This window comes from Lucilia cuprina, chromosome 3 (genome assembly GCF_022045245.1).
Source record: "Lucilia cuprina isolate Lc7/37 chromosome 3, ASM2204524v1, whole genome shotgun sequence".
NCBI lineage: Eukaryota > Metazoa > Arthropoda > Insecta > Diptera > Calliphoridae > Lucilia > Lucilia cuprina.
This window is the reverse complement of record NC_060951.1, coordinates 10344233-10366693: the sequence shown is the minus strand read 5'-3', so window position 1 is coordinate 10366693 and position 22461 is coordinate 10344233. Positions and strand designations below refer to the sequence as shown.

Sequence of the window (22461 nt, the reverse complement as noted above, 5' to 3'; positions counted from 1 at the left end):
TATCTATCTATCTATCTATCTATCTATCTATCTATCTATCTATCTATCTATCTATCTATCTATCTATCTATCTATCTATCTATCTATCTATCTTTCTATATATCTATCCATCTATTTACACTAAGCATTTTAATCTCAACTACATACGTATGTATGTGTGTATGTATGCATGCCTGTATGTGTATATTGTTCACTTTCATTTGGCTCGCGAAAAATACATTAAGTATAAGTAACTCATTGATTTAAAACGCAAAAGGATTTGCGTACAAAAAATTAAGTAAAACAACGTAAAATAAGTCGCTACTACATGATGCCCGACACCTTGGTTATTCAAAGTTCTTAGTATAAGTTCGTAATTTATAAGTTTTTGTCAATTTTCGAAAGAAATCAGTATAGTTCTTGTCAAATAAATATAAATATATGAAATATCTTGAATCGGACCTGCTTTCAACATCCTTTGATCAATTTTAAATTGTTTAAAGTTGAAATATTTAATTTATAGAATCTCTCTACCGTTTCGAAAAAGTAGTTCTAGTTTTAAGGATTTCAATTTAATTTTTAAAAGTGGTTTTGATAAGAAAAAGAAAAAAATATATTTTATTTTGTATAATCATTTATTTTTCATAATACAAGGAAATTTTTCATGGAGTAGGTGAATTACTTGCCACCACCACCGCCGCCTCCGCCACCTCCACCGCCCAAGGGAAGAGGATTTGGTTGAGGTTCAGGATTAGGATAGCCTGTTGAATTAAATATTGAAAATATTAATAAAATTATTTTACAAAAAAAATTATCCTTTAAAAAATAACTCACCCATAGCTAAGGCTATTAAGGCCAAAACAAAACCAAAGTAAGCGTACAATTTCATCGTGTTAAATGATATTGAAACATTAAAGGAAACCTATATTTATACTAAGATTTTCAAACATTTTCAATATATAGGAAAAAAATAATAAAATTCTAAGAATTATTTTGTTTGGGTTTAACCCAAACGTTTTATATTATCAACACCCATCAAACACCAGAGTTGAACGTGATTAATTCTCAGAATTTGATGGGAACTGTGCATATTAAATTAATTTTTAATTTAAACAAAACTTATCAATTGAAATGAAACTATATGCGGAATTATTTTAATAAAATATTTATCAGTGTTAGCAAATAATGTTAAATCGGCTTGTAAACGTGACTGGCTTTCAAGAAAATTTCAAACAAGGACGAAAAGAGTCAAGAAAATTAACATAAATTTAAGTGAGTTCAATGTTCTTTGGACAAAATTTAAAATATGTTAAAGTTGCAATAAATATAGCTGAAATCAATGCAATCCTATGGATTAAAGGGAAAGTAAATTTTACATCAGATCCGAGTACTATATACCAAGGATAATCAGAGTTATTGAAAGCTTCTTTACAATGAGGGAAATAGAGAAATACCTTACACTCTTACCGGTAAAAGTACCTTATAATTAAACTACAGATCGCAGTTTAGGAGAAAATTCAATGAAATTTCGCACATGATCTTCTATGGTGCCGTAAACGAAGCCTATTTAAAATAGTTGACATCGGTCTATTATTTCACCTAGTCCCCATACAACTGAAACCCCGAATAGGGCTTTTAAGTTCATAATTATGTTTGATATAATCTCATCATGACAAAAAGCTGCAAAACCAAGTTTTATACTAGATTTAATGACCGTCACGATGTCCACAATTTTATTTAACAATAAACGGCTTAAGTATGTCTAAGGCAAGGTACAACTCCACTTAAACGCATAAAAACATTTTGGTTTTGTAAAAGGTATAGGGTATTATATGGTCGGCTTCTGCCGACTAAAATTTCTTAATTGTTTTCTATTTTTTCTGCGCTACGAATAAGTTCAGTTTTAGGATGCCTCTAACTAACTAACGAACTAAGTAACTAACTAACTATATACATCAAATCCGAAGAAATACACCTAGGCCTCTATCGGGCCTGTTGTGCGCTCCTTAATCAGTACCTCAGGTGGGAATCGAACCCCACCTACCGAGCGCGTCCCCGGGTGGCGGATAGGGGGTGGTGATGGACCATATGTACTCTCCCAGCTTTAATTTCACTTAAGCTGAGGTAGGTCAGATTGTCCACCGCCTGGGAATATTATATTCCCCGTGGACCAAAAAACTGGAAAAAACAAATATGGAAAATAAAAATATAAAAGTTACGATGCAGGGCCTAAATAACCCAGTACCGGCGGCAAGTGTTGATCTACTCGCGAGTCACGTGTCGTCGTCATCCTGCAATCGTGAGCAGAATACTACTACGGAGGTGGGTACCTTGGCCTCCGTGGCGGACAATGCGTTAAGTGTACAGCATGCCGCTGGCAAAAATATGGGGGTGAAAGAGAAGGATGTACTCGAAGAGAGCTCTAAGCTATCTCAGCCTTTAAATTTAGGTGAGGATTCCGACTCTGAATCCTCAGATGATGATAATAATACCATTATAGCAAATCCCAAAAAGGATGAAGTAGAGCAAATGGTGAAAGAGGTGAGTGATAGCATAGCTAAACTACCTATTACTAAGAAAAGACTTTCTGGAGCACAGAGGAGGAAGTTGAAAAATATGCTTTAGGAAATCATAGTTAGTCAATCCCACGTCACTCCAAAGGAAAAATCGGACTCTCTCACAAGATCTGAGGCAAAATGGATCAGGTCTCCCGAGGAGTTGACAACTGAGAATAAACCTAAGAAGAAAAAGAGCTCCTCGTCTTCTAATACACAGTCGAAGCCAAGCCATACTTCACTCAAAGGAATCTCAAATGAGAATCCTGCGAGTAAGGGTGACAACGCCAAGCCAGATATTCCGAAGACGAACACGTCGGCGAAATCAACCTTGAAGGTAAGGGAATCTCAAAAGAAGCCCCGAAAAACGAGGGAGGAGAAGCTAGACGGAGGAAAAGGAAAAGATCCGACAGGCAAAATTCCAATAGACCAACAGAGTAAAATAGAGGACTTTCTATGCCTTGTATCTTACACACATTTGCATATTTCGAATCGATAGATAACCAGCATTGTTTTCTGAGCTTGTAGCACCTTTTCCCAAATCGTAAGTTGGAATTCGCCGACGGTTCTCATATACATATGATAAGTGTAGTTCTATCGTCTATTTGAAATGGATCTTTTTATATCACTGATGTTGTTCTATCAAAAAAAAAACGTTCTCTTCTGAAAACAAAGATTTCCATCTGAGTAAATTTCAGACATTGAGTCTATTTGGTTGAGACCAGCTGAAAGCATCCTGGCCCTAAAAAAATCTTCATATGTTAATGGTTGCCAAAAAATTTTATCCAGAAGTATAAAACAAAATGATGGTTTGTTTGAAAGTAACTCTAATTAGACTTTTAATTGATTATAATCAATGATTAATCTTTTAATTGTTCGAAAAGATTGAATAGTAAGTAAATTACAAGATCCTATCTGACTATTTTCTTTTAAATATTATATTTTAAATGAAGCTAAGTGGGCACATACAAAAAGTCAATTTAATCAAATCATGCCTAATGTAGCTCAATGCCTTTCTAATTGATAACAATGGCACAGACCCCTCAACCCATTCGTTATAAACCTAATTCAAATTTTTCAAAGCTTTTTTTTTACAAATTATTTTGATTATCTGTAAAAAAAAAAATTATAAATAAACAAACAACTTTTCAGCACAGAAAATATAAATAGAGCTGAGTTTGCATGTTCGAAAATAGTCGAAAGTGTTAAAATGAAAACGTTACTTTATCTGGGAATTTTACTAATCTGCAGTTTGATTTGTAGTGCTCAATATAGTGCTGGCGGCGGAGGCGGAGGAGGCGGTGGTGGTCCCGAAGGCGGTTATGGCTTTGGCGGTGTAGGACCAAATGGTCCCTATGGTGGTGCTGGTGGTAATGGCGGCTATGGTTATGCTACATCAGATGGTCGCAGAGGCAGCGGTTCAAGTGGCAATGGTTATGGTTATAGTTATTAAGAGTGAAATGTTAAAATACAATTTTAAATGTTTTATATATGTATTTATAAAAAAAAATATTATTTTAAGATTATTTGTATTTTAAATAAATGGTATTAATAAAAATCATGATCGATTTTACAATTAATTAATTGCAAATGTCATCTTCACACGAGCACGTCGCATTAGATGTGTGTAAACACATACAAAAAAGTAAAACAGCTGTTTCCATCTTAGTTAGTTAGTTTGAAAGGGGGATGTATACACATCAAATCCGAAGAAATACACCTAGGCCTCTATCGGGCCTGTTGTACGCTCCTTAACCAGTGCCACGGGTGGGAATCGAACCCACCACCTCCGATCTACCAGACTTTTATTCTCTTCTTTGTTTTACTGATGGATTTTCATTTTAGTACCTATCCAGAGAGAGAAAACGAAAAATACACCCCTGGCACCAAATTGTCACCAAAGTGTTTAAATTCTTCAATAACAGTCGTTGTCAAAGTATATAGTTACGTACAAGAACGCAGTGTTATATTAACAACACAATGTTGTCAACATTTTATACACATCTGTTGTCCAAATGTTAACAAACATGGTAGTATATTGATTAACAGATTATTTGTTACGGATGTTATTGAAAAACAAGTATGAATGTATAGTCAGGCATAGCCGACTATATGATACCCTACACCAGTCAGTATGTTAAAAATGGGGTTTAAATAAAATAAAGCATTTGATTTATTTTTTTAACTTTATTTCGGAATATTTTTACTTATTTTTGGCAAAAAAGAGACTTTTTGCAAGAGTGCTCAAAGGGGAGGTGGGGGAAATATCGGCCTGTCCTTATTAATGTTGGTAGAAGAATTCACGTCTACTTCAAAGTATTTTATGTAGAATTTAAAAGTGTTATTAGTGTTTATAGGTGAATTTTTACCTTCAAGTCATTTTTCATTTGACCCTATCCCCCATACAAATGGGGGATCAATACAAAAATCGGTAGTGTCATTAAAAGTTCTATGAAACTAAGTTTTGCCGACTTTTGTTGACATAATATAACATTTAACTTAATTATGAGACTAAAGGCCCTATCCGGGGGTACGGTTGTATGGGGAAATAATGGACCAATTTGATCCATTTTCAATAGGTTCCGTCCTTTGGTCAAAATAAGAGTGTGTGCCGAAAAAAAATTCATCCAATTATCTTGAAAATTTAGACCTGTATCTTGCGCACATGGTTTACAATGACATCCAGCAAGCCAGTCAGCCAGACAAACGGGCGGACCGACTCAGAAAACGATTCTAAGCCGATTGGTATACTTTAAGGTGGGTACAGGCGAATTTCTTCGCCAGTGTATGGACGAAGGGTCCATACACTCGCGAAGAAATACGAAATAGAGTCAATCTGGTGGTTAGACGTAAATTAAAATCGATGTCCTTTTCGGATGCATTGACTCTTTGTCGAACTGCTAGAGGTTTATATTTGAAACACAAATACATACATATTTAAGTATACAGTCACGGGGACTTTAATACCAATATGTGTAAAAATTGCTGGGTGATACGACTTTTATTATTAAAAATTGGTCTGTGTAATTTATTCTAAAATATTTGTAAACAAAAATAAAAAACAACACGATTTTTTTTAGCATAATAATATTTTATTGTTAAACAATAAGTAAATCTTTAAACAAATGTTAGATGAGGGGAACTGTTTACTTTCCACCACCACCGCCTCCGCCGCCACCGCCACCTCCGTAGAAACCACCACCACCGCCGCCTCCTCCGCCACCACCTAAAGGCTTAGGATTTGGTTGAGGATTAGGATTGGGATTGCCTATTTAATAAATATTATTTTTATAAATTTTATTAACTACAAAGTGAATATATTAATAACTTTTACACTTACCCAAAGCAACAGCAATTAGGGCCAATATAATAGCGAATAAGGCGTAGAATTTCATATTGCAGAAGTATAGATCACACTGATGCAGTTTACAGTTTTCTTACTAATATTTATACTAAGATTTTAAAAATATATAAATTTTCATGATAAACAAATAACAACTGGCTTCCAAGAAAGTTTGTACTTGTTAAATGAAGCTGAAAGTAAAATATGTAATATTTAAAGGGGATTTTTATTTGCCATTTTCAATGGAATTGGATATCATATGATTATGTTTTTCTTGTGGGATTTTAATTAATATTCTTATCACAAAAAATGCAATGTATATTAATTTTAAATGCTTTGAACTATAACATAATCTTAATATTGCTTACTTTCAATAACAAACTTTTGAATCTTTTGATCTTTAAAAGAATGATTTTAGCAGATATACTGATAAATGGAATTTTAAAGGGGACTCTCGTAGACTCCCGTACCTCAAAGTTGACTTAATATGGTTCTACAATTAGACTACACGACAAACTATACTATAGACATGACTATAGACTAGACTATAAACAAGATTATAGACTACACTATTTATTATACTATGGACTGGACTATATACTAAACTATATACTAGAATATAAATTCGAATATAGATTATAATATATAGACTAGACTATAGAATCGATAATAGACTATAGACTAGACTATGGAATAGAATTTAGACTAGACTATACACTAGGTTAGGGACTAGAGTATAGACTAGACTATAGTCTAGAATATAGACTAGACTATAGTCTAGAATATAGACTAGACTATAGACTAGACTATAGACTAGACTATAGACTAGACTATAGACTAGACTATAGACTAGACTATAGACTAGACTATAGACTAGACTATAGACTAGACTATAGACTAGACTATAGACTAGACTATAGACTAGACTATAGACTAGACTATAGACTAGACTATAGACTAGACTATAGACTAGACTATAGACTAGACTATAGACTAGACTAAAGAATTGACTATAGACTAGACTAAAGAAGGTTAAATTGATTGTTTTCGTACACAATTAATATTTTAACCGGCAGAATATCTACCGGTTAAACGATAACTGGAGTTTGTGTTAACGGGGTAAGTCTCCGTATAATGCCTCTTATATAGCACCATATGCCTTGTATATGTTATTCTCTATGTGGTGTCTACATTTTAGTTTTTGATCAAGCATTACACTTAAGTATTTTACTCTGTAGGTCTAGCATATATTTTTGACTAGGATAGAGGGTTCAATATTTTAGAAACTTTTGTTATTCTTGTATACAAAGACCTATCGTTTATATAGTATACACATATATAAATATATGGTTGTCATCTGCTAGGGAGGATCCACTTTAAATTGTTAACATTATAAAAACAAAGGCAGATTTTATAAATGGCAGGTCGCACGACAAGGAATTTATAAAATCTGAAAGAGTTGCAAAATTAAAAATTTCATCAACAAAATTTACCTTATCAGACGTATTGTTGAGAAAATTTAAAAATGTAATATATATATATGTATTTATGTGTAAATTCATTTTAAAGTCAATAATTTAAATGCGATTAAAAATACAAATAAGCAACACCTTAATATTGATAACCTAATACCTACCATGGGAAAAATTCTATTTGCGTTTTAATTATAATTTTCACTAGAATTTTAAAAATAATATAAAAAGTACATTATAGAAACAATAACATGTAATATAAAATTATATTAACAGATTTACAACATAGACAATCAATATTCATTCTATTTACTTTACTGGATAAGAGTATATAAAGCTTGAAACTTGCAGTTGATTACTTCAAAGACAAAGTTTCACTATGAGAAATTTGTTAGTTCTGTGTCTGCTGTTGATCAGCAGTTTATTATGTAGTGCCCAATATGGCGGCGGTGGAGGTCCTATTGGCGGTGGTGGAGGAGGACCATATGGTGGAGGCGGTGGTCCTAATGGTGGTGGCGGCGGTGGTCCCTACGGTGGAGGTGGTGGCGGAGGAGGAGGCGGTCCTTACGGTCGTTAATAATGATTGATGAAATGAAATAATTTTTAATAAAATCTTTAGAAAAAGAAAATTATTGTGTTATTTTATTTAAATACTATAATGAGGTCTGTCAAATATATATGTACATAATAAAACTAGCTATACCCAGTGTGCTTTGCTGCCCTAAAAGCAAAGTAAATAAAAAAACACTACGGTTTTGAAGATTCTAACTATAATAATTTCCAGATCCATATACATTTTTTACATATTGGGGATGCAGATTGGGGATCGAAGATATACGAAATTGTACTTTTAATATGAATGTGGTACCCTAGATGAAAGTCAGCCCTTTTTGCAAAATCTGAAGAATAGTTTCCCAGATAAATGAATTTTTGGATTTATATCATATGTTGGTTCCATCTCCCCTAATGAAAGTCCGCCCGAATATAAAAGTTCTTCATGCCAAATTTAAAAACGCTAGCTCTATTAGTTGCCCAGATAAACGAATTTTTGTATTTTTATCATATGGGAGGAGCCAAGTCCACCACCTCTTCGTACTTAAATAATCATATTGACACTAAAGTGATGCCGATAAAATTTAAGGGCTCTATCTGTTATATTTTATCAGATATACAGATTTAACATTTTCTTCAAATGAAGATGCCACGCCTACTTTAGTATTCCGCCCATTATGTCCAAAAATATTCTCATGGATGTCAAATTTGTTCAGACATGCAGGAACACACTGTGAAAATTTCAGAAAAATCGATCCAGCCGTTTAGCTCTAATTTTAGTAAGAATTCCGAAATTGGATCCTAGTTGAAGGGCTCCTTGTAAAAATATCTACTTCGCCAATAAATCGCTTTAACGACTTGAATATATCCTTAAAAATTGCTGATCTTAATAACTAAAGATAATTCTACATAATACAATCTCATCTTTTAAAGTGGCTTAAAGCTTACTACCAAGAGCTCCTTTTTGTGAACTTTTTTTAAGAATTTCTAACACCTCAAAGTCGTGACATTTTCAAGACTTTAGGAAATCATTGTGATACAAAAGCAATCCAAAATAAACCAAACATAGAAGAAACGGTAAAGGAATCCTAGTCTTCAAATCGAAGCCAAGCCATGCTATAACACTCAAAAAAATCTTAAGTCCGAGTCCTGTAAACACAAAACCATTCGAGGCAACTAGGACCGAATTTTAAATATTGGCTAGCCAATTCTATAAACCTATTTGGAACACAGAAACTGTCGAAAAATCTCTTCAAAGTCATTTTCAAACATTAGATCGACATTTGACAAGAAATCTGAGTGATACGTCAAAAGTGTTTTTTGATGACAAAAATCTGTAAAACACATATAAGAATCTCTCGGTCCTCAAATAAAGAGGCTACTTAATACAAGCCTTTTTCATTAAATAGACTGTTTCGTAAAACTACGACCTAATCTACAGCAATAATTTACAACCTTTTACGTCTTACTAAAGTCGTAAATATACTTTAACTTTTAATACTAATAAATATAATTTAAATTAAATGACCTTTCAATGTGTTAATTTTTCGTAAGATTTATAACCATTTAAAATTACAATAATTAATTATAATTTAAATAGTGAAAGCCTTTATTATTTACTATTAAATATTTGTTAAACCCACGGAAGGTCTCTTGTGTAAAAAATGTGTATGTTCAGATTCTTATTCAAATAAAATTAAATATGGGAAGTCCAGAACCTAATCTACTGGTGAAATTATGGACATATCTGAAGTCTACACTATAAATTGTATCAATGAACTGTAATCCGCACTAAAGACTGAGCTATAATCCAGACAATAGACTAAGCAATAGTCCAGACTAATTTATGGTGGCGGTTCCTTCGGAGGTGGTGGTGACAAGTAAAACCATAAAGCGCTTAAATTAATAAAAAAAATAAATTTAAATGATTACTAGATGTAATAAAATTTCAGACTAACCCATAGTCCACAATCCATAATCAAGAACTTTTATACTCCAGAATACAGAACAAACTATAGTGCAGACTAGTCTATAGACTAAATTGTAGTGATGACAAGACAAAAAGTCCAGACTATAGACTTAGATAGAGTCCAGGAGTCTGGATTGATACGAAGACTATAGCCTAAGCTTTAATCCAGACTATAGCCTGATCTACAGTCGAGATCAAAGACTAAAAATAGACAAAATTCCAGACTATAAACTAATCTTTAATCCAGACTAAAAACAATTCTATAATCTAGGCTATAGAGTAAGATCCACACTCCAGACTGTAGGCTAATCGATAGTTTAGACTATAGACTAATATATAGCACCATTTAAATACTAATTTATAGTCCAGTCTAAATACTAATCTATAGACCAGACAATAGTATATAGTCCAATAAATGTATAGTTCAGACTATAGACTAATCTATCTATTGTCTATAGTCAAGACTTAAAGACTTATCTAAAGTAAAGACTATAGATTAATCTGTAGTAAAGATTATAGATTTATCTATAGTCAAGAATATAGACTTATCTACACTGAAGACTATAGCATATCTATAGTAAAGAACAGCATATCTGTAGTCAAGACTATAGCATGTCTATAGTCAAGACTATAGACTTATCTATAGTCGAGACTATAGACTTATCTATAGTCAAGACTATAGACTTATCTATAGTCAAGACTATAGACTTATTTATAGTCAAGACTATAGACTTATCTATAGTCAAGACTATAGACTAATCTATATGACTATAGGCAAGACTGTAGGCTTATCTATAGTCAAGACTATATACTTATCTATAGCCAAGACTATAGACTTATTTATAGTCAAGACTATAGACTTATCTATAGTCAAGACTATAGACTAATCTATATGACTATAGGCAAGACTATAGGCTTATCTATAGTCAAGACTATAGACTAATCTATATGACTATAGGCTTATCTATAGTCAAGACTATAGACTTCTCTATAGTCAAGACTATAGACTTCTCTATAGTCAAGACTATAGACTTCTCTATAGTCAAGACTATAGACTTCTCTATAGTCAAGACTATAGACTTCTCTATAGACAAGCCTATAGACTTCTCTATAGCCAAGGCAAAAGACTTATCTATAGTCAATACTATAGCCTTACCTGTAGTCAAGACTATAGCCTTATCTATAGTCAAGACTATAGCCTTATCTATAGCCAAGACTATAGACTTATCTGTAGTCAATACTATAGACTTATCTACAGTCAAAACTATAGAGTTATCTATAGTCAAGACCATAGACTTATCTATAGACCAGGTTATAGATAAGTCTATAGTCCAGACTAATCTATCTGACTATAGACTAGTTTATAGTCCAGACTATAGACTCATCTATAGTATCGGCTATAAACAGATCTATAATCTATCGTCCGGACAATACTAACTAACTAACTAACTAACTAACTAAATAACTAACTAACTAACTAACTAACTAACTTTCTAACTTACTAACTAACTAACTAACTAACTTACTAACTAACTAAATTTAAAATTTAAACAATATTTGTTTATATCGTAAAATATTTAATTAACAGTTTTTTATCAAATTACTATTAATCTTTTTATTTATAAACTTTTTATTTTTTTAATACAAATACATATAAATATAATTTTTACAACCAAAAGTCAAATCTTAATTTAGTATTAATAAATATATTTTCTTAATTGGTCTGTCAACAATAGCTAAAACGTGGTTTTTATTACTATTTAAAATTATTGTTTAACTCATAAAATTGTTAACTACAAAGAAGGTCTCCTATTTTTAAAATATACATATAAAGTTAATTTTGGATATTTCCCTTAATTTAAATATTTCTCCTCCCATACCTCTAAGTATTTCCTATTACCAAACTGGATATGTAAGACGTTCATAGGACCATTTGCTCTAGGCAAGGGATTTCGAGGAAAAAGTTAGTCTGCAACCAGTTTCAAAATCAGCATGGATCAAAGAGTCACTCTAGCATCTGGTTCTATCAATACCGATCAGTCTTAGCATATATGTACATAAAGTAAGATTCATTACATAATTAAAACCTTCTAGTCCATAATGTCTTCACTCTTAGGAAATAAATTCCCCTAGCTCCTAAAATCTATAGTTTAATAAGAGTCTTAATAGAATCTTTGTCCAAGTCTTCGATTCTATGAATATCGTTCATTCTCTTAAACTTCTATATATTACTTTAGAATTGCTCTAGAGTCTTTAGGCTTATACTGTAAACATGCTCTAATACACTTTGTTAATGATTATAATCTGATTCCTTTAATGTCGAGAATGGTTCTTCGATCTAGTGACTGCTATTTGATTGTTATGTCTGATTTTACCTTTAATAACTTCAATACACTTTTCTAGAATCTTTGGACACGTCTCAAGTGGTCGGTCATAAAGATCAATTATCGGCTTAGACTGTATACATATCTAATTGACTTTGTTAATGATTATTATCTGATACCTTTAATGCCCAGAAAGATTCTTCGATCTGGTGACCTTGTATTAATTGTTATAGCTGATCAAAACTTTAATTCTCTTCAACATCTGTATACTACTCTAGAATAGCTCTTTGGGTACGCCTCAAAAGATCTTTCATCGTTTATACTCTAGACAAACTTTAACAGGCGTTGTTAATAATTGTAATCTGAAAACTTTAATGACCAGACCGTGGTGACCGTGATTTGATTGTTATACCTGATTATACCTTTCATTCTCTTTAACCTCCATATGATATTCTAGAATCTTTTGACACGTCTCAAGTGATCGGTCGTCAGTCAGGAAGATCAATTTAATGCCCAGAAGATCAATTAAATGCTCAGAAAATTCTTCGATCTTTCATTGGCCATGAAGATCAATTATAGGTTAAGTCTATAGACAAACTTTAACAGACATTATTAATGATTGTAATCTGAAAACTTTAATAGCCAGAATGGATCATTGATCGGGTGACCGTCTACTGACTGACATTATCATCATACACTTGATCGAAATTTTCGTTTTAGTTAACATCTATCTCTTTATTTCTTCTTATTTATCTTCTAGTTTTTTGCCCTCAGACAGTATATATGTATATAACGATCGTATGAATTTTACATGATTGTGGTGGTCTTCCAGGTGTATTGATTTATTTTCTAGAATGCTCTAGAATATTTGGACACGAAGCCCCAAATATCGTACTTAGTTGAATGCTATATAGACGCTTTTGTAGATTTGGTTTATGATTATAATCAGAAACTATTTTCTGTCGGAATGGATCTTTGATTTGGTGACTTAACTAAAACTTTCATTCCCTTTTACTTCTGTATGCCTTTAACTGCCTTATATACTTTTTTAATTGTCTCCTTAGTAGTCTTAGGTTTATTTCTGGATTCATTTTGATCTACAAAATTTTAAAAATTATACGTTTTCAAGAATCACTTCAGGGGTTCCTTCACAAAAGTCTTATTAAATTTTATTCATATGTTACAATACACGATTTTTATTTATTTAAAAATTCCACAAACATTTGGATAACGATTTATTGGAATTTGAAAAAATTACAATATCAAGTAATATAAATTAGGCCCTTTAGGTAATTGGTTAAGGAAAACTACAGTAGTCAGTCACCAGCTAAAAATGATGATGCGTTCAGATTGCATTAGACTAGGGATACCTTGGAAATATCAAACATTAGTAAGCGGATCGGTTCTACTCGATTTGGAGTTATGTTTTTAAGAGTTAATCTGTCTCGATATATAACCAAATTAAATAACCAATTAATGAGGTTTTCAAAATCTTTAAAGTTCCAATCATAATTACAAAATATATGAAATCTGAAAAGATCGGTTAAATGTTAACTGATTTCGTAGAAACAAAATTAATTTTTAGGGGGTGACCGCTAATTTGCTATTATTTTGAAATTTCTAATAATAAATTAAATTTTATTTATAATTCCAAACACGATCAGTAAATATCCAATAATTGTTTGCATTTTAATAAAGTTTCAAAAAAAATCCTAAGTTGTCTGTGGCTCTGTGTTTATTGCATATTCTAGCTACTAATTGAACTACTAGGAATAAGTACTGTATAAGGGGGGTTTCCTATAAAAGTATATAAGCCTTACAGTTTGTAATATATTCGTATAAGAAATTTAAGATCGAGAAGTTGGAACAATGAAATTGTTGTTCATTTTTGGTTTACTGCTAATAAGCGGCTTAATCTGCAATGCCCAATATAAAAATGGCGGCGGTGGTGGAGGTAAATATGGTGGTGGTGGAGGAGGAGGGGGAGGTCCTGTAGGTGGAGGCGGTGGTGGTAAATATGGTGGTGGCGGTGGGGGAGGATATCCCGTAGGTGGTGGTGGTGGCGGAGGTAAACAAGGAGGAGGTGGTGGTGGTCCATATGGTGGAGGTGGTGGCGGTGGTTCTTACGGAGGAGGCGGTGGTGGCGGTAGCAAAAAATACGGTTAAATAAATTTTCAACAATTAGACGACAATAAACTGTATATTTTTTAATTGATTTCACCAAGATTTTATTAATTGTTTTCTATTTTATACTTATTGAGTTGTGACTTGATTAATGTAAATTACAAACAATTTGTGCTAATTGTTTTAATTAAACAATATCTCAAAAGCAAGTTTATTTTTCATAAATATTCATAACAAGTTGAATATCTTAAATTGTCACAGGTGTTGTCGATGGGTTAAACCGGCACATAATTAATAGAATTTAATTAATGCTATTAAAGTTTTGTTCAATATTACGAACAGATTTGTTATTTGCTGGTTATATATTAATTCATATTAAATTTAAATACAATATGTAGATTTTAAGAAAAGTAATATAAACAATTTTTTTTTTTAAATTTTAAATATAAAATCCGTAATCCAGGTCCAAAAATATGTAAATTTTTTATAAAAAAAAATTTGTACTAAAAACTTTTTTGAAAAGTGTTCAATATGCATGAATGAGGATAGGGAGGAGTCTTCTTGCTCCTAGCTGTAGGTTAGAGTGCTCCAAGTTTGTATGAAGGAAAAAAATTGTATCCTACAGACCGTCCCCCCACTAGAATTGTTCCATGGGTTATAAAAATAAGTCGTTCAAAAAATTAGGTTAATAGGATTACGTTAACTGGTGCCGCAAAAGCTCTGAAGTTTGAAGATGCATTTACAAGGGGAAAATATGCATTTTTCAGTTTTCACAAAAGTTTTGTCATTAAATAATTTGTTTTGTATTTTATTGTCAAAAAATCGTAATATACACAGAACTAGCATTACAAAAAGATAAAAAACACAAAAATTGGTTGAAAAATTGAAAAGTTATTAAAAATTCCCCAGGCTATTATCGTGTCTCAGAGCACTTGAATTCCAAATGTGATAAAAAATGAACATGTTTTTGAAAATATTCTAATAAAACAATTGTATTACTTAAAATACATCTGTAGTTACTTGAATATGAGTTTTTGTCCTTATAGAATAACACATGTTCTCAGCTATGGTCGAAAAATTTTGATATTTTTAACGGTCGTTTCAAAATTCAAATTTAAGTTTTTTTGATACTTTGTTAAACAAATTTCAAAATTTTTGGGAGAACTCATAGGGATTTAAGGACAACAGATTAGGGAATAAAACAGTAAAAAAATAGGTCAATGCCTCTTATAGTTTGCCTGTACCTGCAATTTGAATTCAGTGGATTTTGAGAAAAACCTATTTTTATGTAATATTTTGCAAAATTAACCTTTTTATTATATTGTTGTGTATTTTAAATGGAACCTTTTGTAAATTTATACACATATTTCTAAATAAAAATCAAGAGTTTCATGCAATATGGATGCCATTAACCCATAAACTTTAAAGGTCAAAGGTCAAATTTTGTAAAATTTGCAATTTTTGATGGAAACTAGTCGAAATTGTTTCTATTTTTAGGTAGATTATCATAAGACTTAAGAAATATATTTATTAACAACCGATATTTACAATAATAGTGAAAAAAAATTAACCCTTAAACGGCCTTGGGGTCAAAATGACCCCGATGTGCATTCAAAGCATTTTTGAAGCTAAAGGTGAGAAGGCCGTTGCTAATCCCAAAGAAAATTTCTACCCACCATTTAAGATCATATTGTAAAATTTTTAATAATGTGTAGATAAAAACGAAAAAGTACCAAAAAGTTCCCTTTTATGGGTTTTCACCGAATTCCGACTCTACATATTTAATTTCATGTTTCTATGTTCATTATTATACAGAATTTAAAAAATACCTTTTGAAAAATCAAAAAGTCATCTTCTATAGGTTCTCACATAATCAGTGCTATGCCTAATTTCATGTGTCTAAGTTCAATATTATAGAAATTTAAAAAAAAGTATCTTTTGTAGAACGAAAAAGTACTAAAAAGTCCCCTTTTATATGTCTAATCCAGGCTCTACATACTTAATTTTATGTTTCTAGTTTCAATATTATAGAAAAATTAAAAAGTACCTTTTGTAGAACGAAAAAGTACAAAAAAATCCAAATTTTTGATGAAATTTTAGTAGACCGATTGGGATGAATTTGAAAAAACGTTCTATTCGATCGTATTTCCTATAAAATTATTGAAAATTTGAATCTCGCAGACATCTGGGGTCTTCTGAAAACTGATTTCAACATACACATAGACATCCTCCGGACATATTATCGTTGACGACAGATTCCATCTTGGTGTATTGCAATCCGGGGGTAGATAGGTGCTATCAATACCTTTTGTCGGCCGGGACTATAAATTGTAGTTTAGAATTTACTACCTGGCTTAGTACTTTTATAAATTGAAAAGAGGTCTAACCAAAGAACCACATAATCTGGTAGTACGGGTAGCCAGTCTGGAGGACTATGTCCTGTCTGTTCAGTTGGTTGGAGTTCCTTCGGAGTCCACGTAGTGGCTGTGGTTAAAACCCAAACTTGCAGGAACTATGAGTTGCGGTTAAAAGACTGATGTAAGGTAAAGTCAATATTTCGGGATAAGTTCGGTGCTGTTGCCGAAACAACAGATACCCCACAGAGGAGTGACTGTGGGACTAAGCGTTGGAAATTGTATATGGTACGGGATGAATGTGGGGTATGCGGGCCTGACCCACCCGTTTACCTATAATAAATGTGTCCTAGGTTTTTCTCTTGTGAATGTGTCGAATAAATGAGAAGTGTGCTTGGGTTGTCTGTTGATGGGTGAAAGTTATCATATACAAATGATACCATTGAATTTTCCTTCCTTGCCAGATATATTCAGAGTAAACTCTGTTCATATCAGAATTACCACAGTGTATACCTGTGGGTAAGAACAAAGTCTGGGCATATTTGATGGATTCGTACTTCGATCTACCGGTTACGTCTCTAGGTGCTGTTGCCACATCAACAGGGGCCATCCCATCTACGTGGTTGTAAAAGGAAGTGATGTTTTACATCTCGGAAGTTAAGTAACGGTGCAGCAATGGTCAGAGATTAGATAGCTCAAGTACTCGAGCAAAGTGCTTGTACATGGGCCGGCTCAATCCATGTACAAAAATTGCAACCTGCATGTAAGATACACAAAGGGGCAGTGGTGAGTTGTTTACGTTTTACTCAGCCAGTGGTTGGAAAAGCAATTCCACTTCATACACACACACAGACAGACGGACATGGCTAAATCGTTTCCGCTATCTATAAGTATCCAGGGTCAGAAAATTATATTATAGAAATTAAAAACGGCATGACAAACTTATATATACTCCTCTCACAAATGTGGGGACAAGGAGCAAATATGGATGATCTATACTTTTATACAATTCTTTATTATTAAGATGGTTATTCAACAAAATTATGAGCACAAAAGTACATGTCCGGGGGCTTTGTTGTATGGTAGGGCAAATAAGGGACCGAATGGTGCTTGTACTTTGCTAAATTATTTTAAGCCGATTGTTTAATGGTGGGTATATAATGAACATTTTGTGTGCGTTACAAACATCACAACAAACCCAATATGCCCTCCCCACTATTGTGATGTAGGACATATAAAAAGCAATGTGCATAATAAAACCCGATTCCTTATATATCTAATAATTTGTTAGAGCGTGTGTAATACGAGAGAAAGTGTGACATTTTGTTATTGTTTTTAACAATCTAATAATAAGTTATTTATAATTTTAAATATGATCAATAAATTATCCAGTAATTGTTTGCTTTTTAATAAAGATTAAAAATTTTCTAAGATGTCTGTGGGTCTGTGTTCAATTACAATTTCGAGCTAATTAAATTACTAAGAATAAATACTGAAAAGGTTTTTTCCAAAAAAGTATAAAAGCCTGACACTTTTTATATTAAACTTCTAAGAAGTTAAATAAAGTGAAGTTGGAACAATGAAATTGTTGTTAATTTTTGCTGTACTGCTAATAGGCACTTTAATGTGTAGAGCTCAAAGTAGTCGTGGTGGTGAAGGTGGTGCTGGTTTCTTGGGAGGAAGAGCTGGAGCTGCTGGTGGAGATGGAGGTCGTGGTTTCATTGGCGGAGGTGGTGGTAGTAATGGTAAACATGGTGGTGGTTTCTTTGGAGGTGGCGGTGAAGGTAAACATGGTGGAGGCGGTGGCGGTCATTTCGGGGGAGGAGGAGGTGGCGGTGGCAAATAATTTGGATAAAATGGAAATTTCAACATATCAATGGCAATAAATTACATTTCTACTGATTTTCTTAATTTTATTTTTGTGATTTAATTAATAATAAAATGCAAACTAAGTACTTTATCAAATAAATTTGTTTAACTCACAATCGATGTCGTATCGTTGTAGCGTTGTATAACATAGAAATTATTAAAATACAATTTTTTGAAACAAAAATAAATCAATAATAAAAATGACGACATACTACAATACAACCGTACAACAACGATTGTGAATTGGATTATTGTTTTAAGAATTCTCTTGCACATTCTATATTTAAGAATGGGCTCTGGGCATAAAAAGCCGATTTTAGGACTAATAGCCGAAGTATTTACTGTGGCTTTCCTACAGGCCACAATTTTAGATAAAATACTATGATTTCTCCGCCGTTTAACGTTACATATCTCGTAGTATCGCGAAATCTATGGTTGATCTCTGGCGTATATTAATATTACTTTTCAAGGTCTTTAAAAGAAGTGTTATATTCAAGTAAGAATGTTAAATTCGGCCATGTCGGATCTTATATACACACACTATCAAAACAGTATTATTAATAAATTTTCAAGTTATCGAAGCAATTTTCTCATCCATTAAATCCCAATTGAATTTTAAAATAAAGTGGATTTTCTGATGGGGACCTTATAGGGATGTATGGTAATTTTTAGAATGATCTATATAAAGGTTTTGACTCGAAAATTTGTTTATGTCGAATTTCACCGCCGTACTCGCATTTGTAAGCCAGTAATGAGTGTTAAAGTCATTTTCTGAAGCGGACCTTATATGATGGGATAGGGTCGGTTAAGGACCGATCCTTATAAAATGACATAGAGAACCTTTGTCTCGCACAAAACTTGTTTTTGTAGAATTTCTCAACTGTTCTATAATTTTTGAGCCACTAATGAGCGTTAAAGTCATTTTCTCAAGAGGACCTTATATGGGGGGTAGGACCATTCTCCTAAAATGTAAGAAAATGATTTCAGCTGAATTTTATTGCTATATATACTTTTTAATGTCAGTTATGAGCATTAAATTCTTTTTCTGTAGTGGACCGTATATGGAGCTAAGGCCCGATCCTTATAAAAATTAACGAAAAGATTTAGGTTCTTTTAAAGTGCCTTCCTGTGAAATTTCACCGCTATAGATGTTTCTTTAAGACAGTTTTGAGTATTAAAGTCATTTTCTGAAGGTGCCTTTGTATGGGGGTAGGCTCAATTATGGGCCTATGCTTATAAAGTTTTACAATAGCATTTAGGTTTCTATGAAACATATTTGTGCGGAATTTCACCGCTATAGATGCTTTTTTAAGTAAGTTTCTAAAGAGGGCCTAATATGGGGACTAGGCGAAATCGTGGACCTATATTTCCCATTTTCAATACCAAATAAACTGTATCAACCAAAAGTATTTTAGCAAAATCTTAGCTCTCTAGATACTTCCATTTGGACTCTATCGAGTTTTCAACTGACATACGGATGGACATGGCTAGATCGTGTTAGAATCCAATAGGGACCCAGAATTTAAATATGTTATGTTACAAATGGAATGACAAAAACAATAAACCGCCATCTTTTTTAAAGGGTGGGTTTAAAAACTACAGATTTACGAACGAAAAATCATCTGATAATAGGAATGTGTTTTATCAGTTTATGATATCCCGTGATGAAGGTATATCTTTTAAACCCGAAGTATGATTTGCAGCACCTTTAGTAGCGTAAGGTACCTCTTATATCTAAGTATATTGATTTATACCCCGTTCAGACGATACAGTTATTTATCATTCAAGGCCCAATTACGAACTGAATTATACCCCGTTCACACGGTGCAATTATTCGTAATTCATGGTCTCAATCATCATTCAACGCCCAATTACGTACTGAAAGACATGATTTACAAGACGGTATTTATTATTATCGGCTGTTTATTTTATTTGGTTAGACCTGGTCCACACTAGGAAACATTTGTTGAGAAACTTTTTCTAAATTCTCTTTTGTAGTTTCCTTAATGTCCACACATAGAAACTTTTGTTTCAGAAGAAGAGAGATGAATGATAGACTTTCTCTTTCTCTCTCACCCAAAATCAAAAGTTTCCCAAAAAAGTTTCCTAGTGTGGACCGGCAGTTAGAGACAAATAAAAAAATTCCAAAAAAACACACACAAATATTAAAAAAATTACAAAATAGACCTGGTTCACACTGGGAAACTTTTGATTTTTGTGTGTGAGAGAAAGAGAAAGAAATATCAATCATCTGTTTCTCTCACTCACAAAATAACAAGTTTCTCTACAAAAGTTTTCCAGTGTGAACTAGGTCATGAATGTCATGAATGTGTTGTTAAAACGGGTTAATTGGCTTTTATCATTCAAAGGCCGAATTACTTATATTAACGAATAATAAACGTCAAATAATCGGTACTGATTACCGAACTGTAAAAATTTGACACCTACATCATTAATATACAATTTTTGAACATTTCAAATCGTAGAACGTTTTTTCAACAAATTGACCCGAGAAACTAGATTACGTTATTGGAACACTATCTAATACTTTATTATTTCAAAAATAATTCACATTTTTAACATACACACAGGTGTAGGGTATCATATGGTCGGCCACGTACGACTATACATACATCCTTACTTCTTATTTTTGAAATCAATCATCAAACAAATCATCATAAATTTTCCATTTAATTAACACTCTCCATGAATAAATACATTCTCAATGAAACTATTTGGGAGTTTATCTCCTGCCCACAGAATGACAGCCCTAACACGTGAAATTTGCAGTCACGTTTCATTGCACTACAAAAAACGCTTACTTAGAATTAATAAACTGATAACAGTTTTTTAATTGAATAAATTTTAGAAAAGTATTAATAAAAACCTGTAATTATGTATGTAACTAAATGAATAGCTTAAACGTCAGTCAAACAATTTGACATTAATAATAATGTCAATTTTGTTTATAAGAATTGTTTACAATTTAAGGTAAATCCCAGTGATATGTTTTTTTTTTTTTTTTTTGTTTACTAAAATTTCCAAGAATATTATTTTACACTTGAATGCAAAAACGCATTTGAATCTTAGTATAAATATTACTTTACAAAATGTATTTTACATCATTGTCGTTTTGACAACTACAAGATGAAATTCTTAGCTTTGTTTATTGTTGTTTTGGCTTTAATAGCCTGTGCCTTGGGTGAGTTTTAGGCTGAGAGATATTTTAAACTCAAAAACTAATTTTATGTAATATATTAATTTTAGGCAATCCAAATCCTAATCCTTTGCCAAATCCTAAACCAAGTCCTGGCGGTGGCGGAGGAGGTGGCGGTGGAGGCGGTTCCTTCGGAGGCGGTGGTGGTGGCGGCGGAGGTGGTGGTGGCAAGTAAAACCATACCCCCACATAGTATTTGATGATATTGTACTTTAATGAATAAAAAAAAAACAAAATTTCAATGATTGCTTTTTCATATAATATTCTTACATCCAAACAAAGATGTATATAGTCAAGACTATAGACTAATCTATAGTCAAACTATAGACTAATCTTTCGTCCAGACTATAGACTATTCTATAGTCCAGATTATAGACTAAACTTTCGTCCAGACTATAGACTAATCTATAGTCCTGACTATAGTCAGACTGTAGACTAATCTATAGTCCAGACTATAGACTAATTTATAGTCCATACTATAGACTAATTTATAGTCCATACTATAGACTAATCTATAGACTCATCTAAAGTCTAGACTATAGATTAATCTAAAGTCTAGACTATAGACTTATCTATAGTCCAGACTATTGACTAGTCTATAGTCCAGACTATAGACTAATCTATAGTCCAGACTACAGACTAATCTATAGTCCAGACTATAGACTAATCTATAGTCCAGACTATAGACTAATCTATAGTCCAG

General features: G+C 32.5%; 3 protein-coding genes and 1 long non-coding RNA gene across 4 annotated transcripts; 2 read left to right on the top strand and 2 right to left on the bottom strand.

Moving 5' to 3' along the window:
• Window positions 1-568: 568 nt before the first annotated feature.
• On the bottom strand, window positions 569-1012 carry LOC124418439. The gene is made up of 2 exons (XR_002762568.2): window positions 814-1012; window positions 569-740 (listed from the first exon to the last, which is right to left on the bottom strand). It is a non-coding gene; the product is annotated as an uncharacterized LOC124418439 (long non-coding RNA).
• Window positions 1013-5604: 4592 nt separating this feature from the next.
• LOC111677761 (rRNA 2'-O-methyltransferase fibrillarin-like) lies at window positions 5605-6023 on the bottom strand. The gene is made up of 2 exons (XM_023438949.2): window positions 5875-6023; window positions 5605-5802 (listed from the first exon to the last, which is right to left on the bottom strand). The coding sequence occupies exons 1-2, from the start codon at window positions 5927-5929 to the stop codon at window positions 5681-5683; spliced, it is 177 nt and encodes a 58-aa protein (XP_023294717.2). The 5' UTR covers window positions 5930-6023; the 3' UTR covers window positions 5605-5680.
• Window positions 6024-14063: 8040 nt separating this feature from the next.
• On the top strand, window positions 14064-14360 carry LOC111681992 (glycine-rich cell wall structural protein-like). Its single transcript, XM_023443904.2, has one exon. The coding sequence runs from the start codon at window positions 14064-14066 to the stop codon at window positions 14358-14360; it is 297 nt and encodes a 98-aa protein (XP_023299672.1).
• Window positions 14361-21632: 7272 nt separating this feature from the next.
• LOC111681993 (putative uncharacterized protein DDB_G0287183) lies at window positions 21633-22000 on the top strand. The gene is made up of 2 exons (XM_023443905.2): window positions 21633-21743; window positions 21809-22000. Exons 1-2 carry the CDS (start codon window positions 21689-21691, stop codon window positions 21931-21933), a joined length of 180 nt encoding a protein of 59 aa, XP_023299673.1. The 5' UTR covers window positions 21633-21688; the 3' UTR covers window positions 21934-22000.
• The last annotated feature ends 461 nt before the right edge of the window (window positions 22001-22461 follow it).

What these genes read in the sequence shown, in the direction of transcription:
- LOC111677761 (XM_023438949.2), bottom strand. Translation starts at nt 5,929, where the DNA reads ATGAAATTCTACGCCTTATTCGCTATTATATTGGCCCTAATTGCTGTT. An exon ending in CCTAATTGCTGTTGCTTTGG is followed by an intron (nt 5,803 to 5,874) that starts GTAAGTGTAAAA and finishes TTTATTAAATAG; the next exon opens with GCAATCCCAATCCTAATCCT.
- LOC111681992 (XM_023443904.2), top strand. Translation starts at nt 14,064, where the DNA reads ATGAAATTGTTGTTCATTTTTGGTTTACTGCTAATAAGCGGCTTAATC.
- LOC111681993 (XM_023443905.2), top strand. Translation starts at nt 21,689, where the DNA reads ATGAAATTCTTAGCTTTGTTTATTGTTGTTTTGGCTTTAATAGCCTGT. An exon ending in TTTAATAGCCTGTGCCTTGG is followed by an intron (nt 21,744 to 21,808) that starts GTGAGTTTTAGG and finishes TATTAATTTTAG; the next exon opens with GCAATCCAAATCCTAATCCT.